General features: G+C 51.2%; 1 protein-coding gene across 1 annotated transcript in view; it reads left to right on the top strand.

The window, feature by feature from the left end:
- Positions 1-1,975, top strand: part of GABRG3 (gamma-aminobutyric acid type A receptor gamma3 subunit) — a 59,705-nt gene that overhangs the window by 679 nt on the left and 57,051 nt on the right. Inside the window, exon 2 of the mRNA XM_025043519.1 lies at positions 989-1,043. Coding sequence (XP_024899287.1) covers positions 989-1,043 — 55 coding nt within the window. The remainder of the gene's footprint in view (positions 1-988; positions 1,044-1,975) is intronic.

The raw sequence follows: 1,975 nt of genomic DNA, 5'->3' as shown, positions 1-1,975 counted from the left end.
CCCTCCCTCTCTCTCCCTCTCCCCCCACACCCTCCCTCCCTCCTCCTCGCCACCCCTCTCCCCCTTTCCCATAGGTCAAGCTGAGCCAAGGAGGAACATCGAATCCTAAAAGCTTGCCATTTCAAGATTCTAGATTCTTAACCTCACATTTCGCTTTCGCACTCATGCTCAGAAAGCTTGCTTTGGATTTTACCTTCCTCTAAATTCGTTTAGCCTTTTGAAAAGGAAGGAAGGAGGAGAGAAAGAAAGAGAAAGGAAAATCTCTTTCCAGACCACGGCCTGGGAAGGGGGACTTTTCAAGCTAAAATGTTCGCGTCTGCCAGGCTGACCCCCTAAGTCCAGTAAGTGGAGTGAAGCATCGCAATTTCCCGAGACATCGCGTTGTGTTCATTCATAACAATAACACGTTGAACACATGCAGAAAGGAAGCAGGTAAACAGCACAGAGATGCAAAAAAAAAAAAAAATCACATTTTCTTTTCCACTAGTCGAACTGTAAAACCTTCACAGGATGCTGCTCATTACACTGATAATTTACAAACCATTCAAGTATTGGTCTGTTTTTTCTCTAAACAGCTTGCACGCATTTGTACTTATGCTCACATAATAAAGAATACAGCAAGGAGGCTACAGCTTTGCTCAAAGAAGTGAACGGCAGACGTTCCCTGAGCTGCCACCCGTCCCCGCCACCCCTCCGAGAGGCCGTAGCCACAGAGATTGAGACCGAAACACTGATGCGTTAGGACCAACTGCCTGGCGTTAACCCTCCGAGCTGTGTGACCTTAGGGAAGTTGCTTAGCTTCTCTGTGCCTTTTCTCCATCTTTAAAACGGGAACAATGTGACGAGAGTTAAAATGAGTCGATCTATGCAAGCCTTCACACCGGCCCCCTTACGTTATCAATATCCGATGGTTATTTTTACCTATGTTCCTCTCACCGTGATAAAAATGGAGGCACCAAATGTTTCTTTTCGCTTGCATTCTTCCCAGCACCCCTGAAACCCACGTGGAGACCTGACATGTTTCTGCAAGCGATTCACGAACGGTAAGTCATTGTCTAACTGAGTTTTTAAGTGCTCGATTGTGTGGCAGAGAAAATCAGGGACCAGTGCGGAGTATGGTGAAGGCTCGTGTCTCGCTGACGCTGGAGGACACGCCGAAGGTGCTGGAGGTGGCAGAGCCAGGGACGTTCAAGTCTAGGAAGACAAGCTGAGCGGGAGACGAGCCTGCATGGGTGGACCGCAGGAGGGGCTCCGGGAGGGGTGAGTGCGGGAAGCCCACGGCCACACAGAGACAAGGGGGCGGCAGCTCCGCTGTTTAAAAAACACATCGTGTCACCATCCGCTCCACGCCTGACCACGCCCCGCTGGCGTTGGGCAGATTCCGGTTGTTCTTCCACGTATTTTATGAGCCAAGCTATTGAACCATATTCAAGGAACATTCAACCCACCGTTTCCCGACCCTACGCATACTCATTCAATATATGAAATACTTTCTAAGAACCATTTTTCGCAACATAAAAGCCAGCTTCTTAGTGGATTTATCCTAAGCCGAGCTAATATCGGAACACTTATGTGGTGAAAGACACGCTTCCTGAGCGATTATTACAAATGGAACCAGATGAAGTTTTGAGTCTTGGGAGTGTGAAGTACACGGAACGCAGCGCGCTCCGCGCTCAGCCGCACAGGACAGGACGCCTTGCGCTTCGCCTCCAGGCCTGGCTCCCCTGCCTGTCACTGTCCTTTTCAACAGCTGACAGGGATGTGGGGGGCTGTCTTTCCCTCGTTCCTCGAGAAAGGCACACATCGCAGGTGCTGTTTCCCAAACGCTCCCCAGCGCGACACTTTTCCACGCAGGATGAGGTCAGGGGACTTAGCAGGACGTGGGCCCGGAAGGGCAGCTTTCCGCAAAGCGTGTCACTCGGGGGCTGTGGCCTACCTAGACAGCGCGGCTGGTGGCCGCGGCAGCCGGAGGTCG

The sequence above is a fragment of the Pteropus alecto genome, unplaced genomic scaffold (assembly GCF_000325575.1).
Source record: "Pteropus alecto unplaced genomic scaffold, ASM32557v1 scaffold102, whole genome shotgun sequence".
Lineage (NCBI taxonomy): Eukaryota > Metazoa > Chordata > Mammalia > Chiroptera > Pteropodidae > Pteropus > Pteropus alecto.
This window is presented reverse-complemented; position numbering and strand designations above follow the sequence as displayed.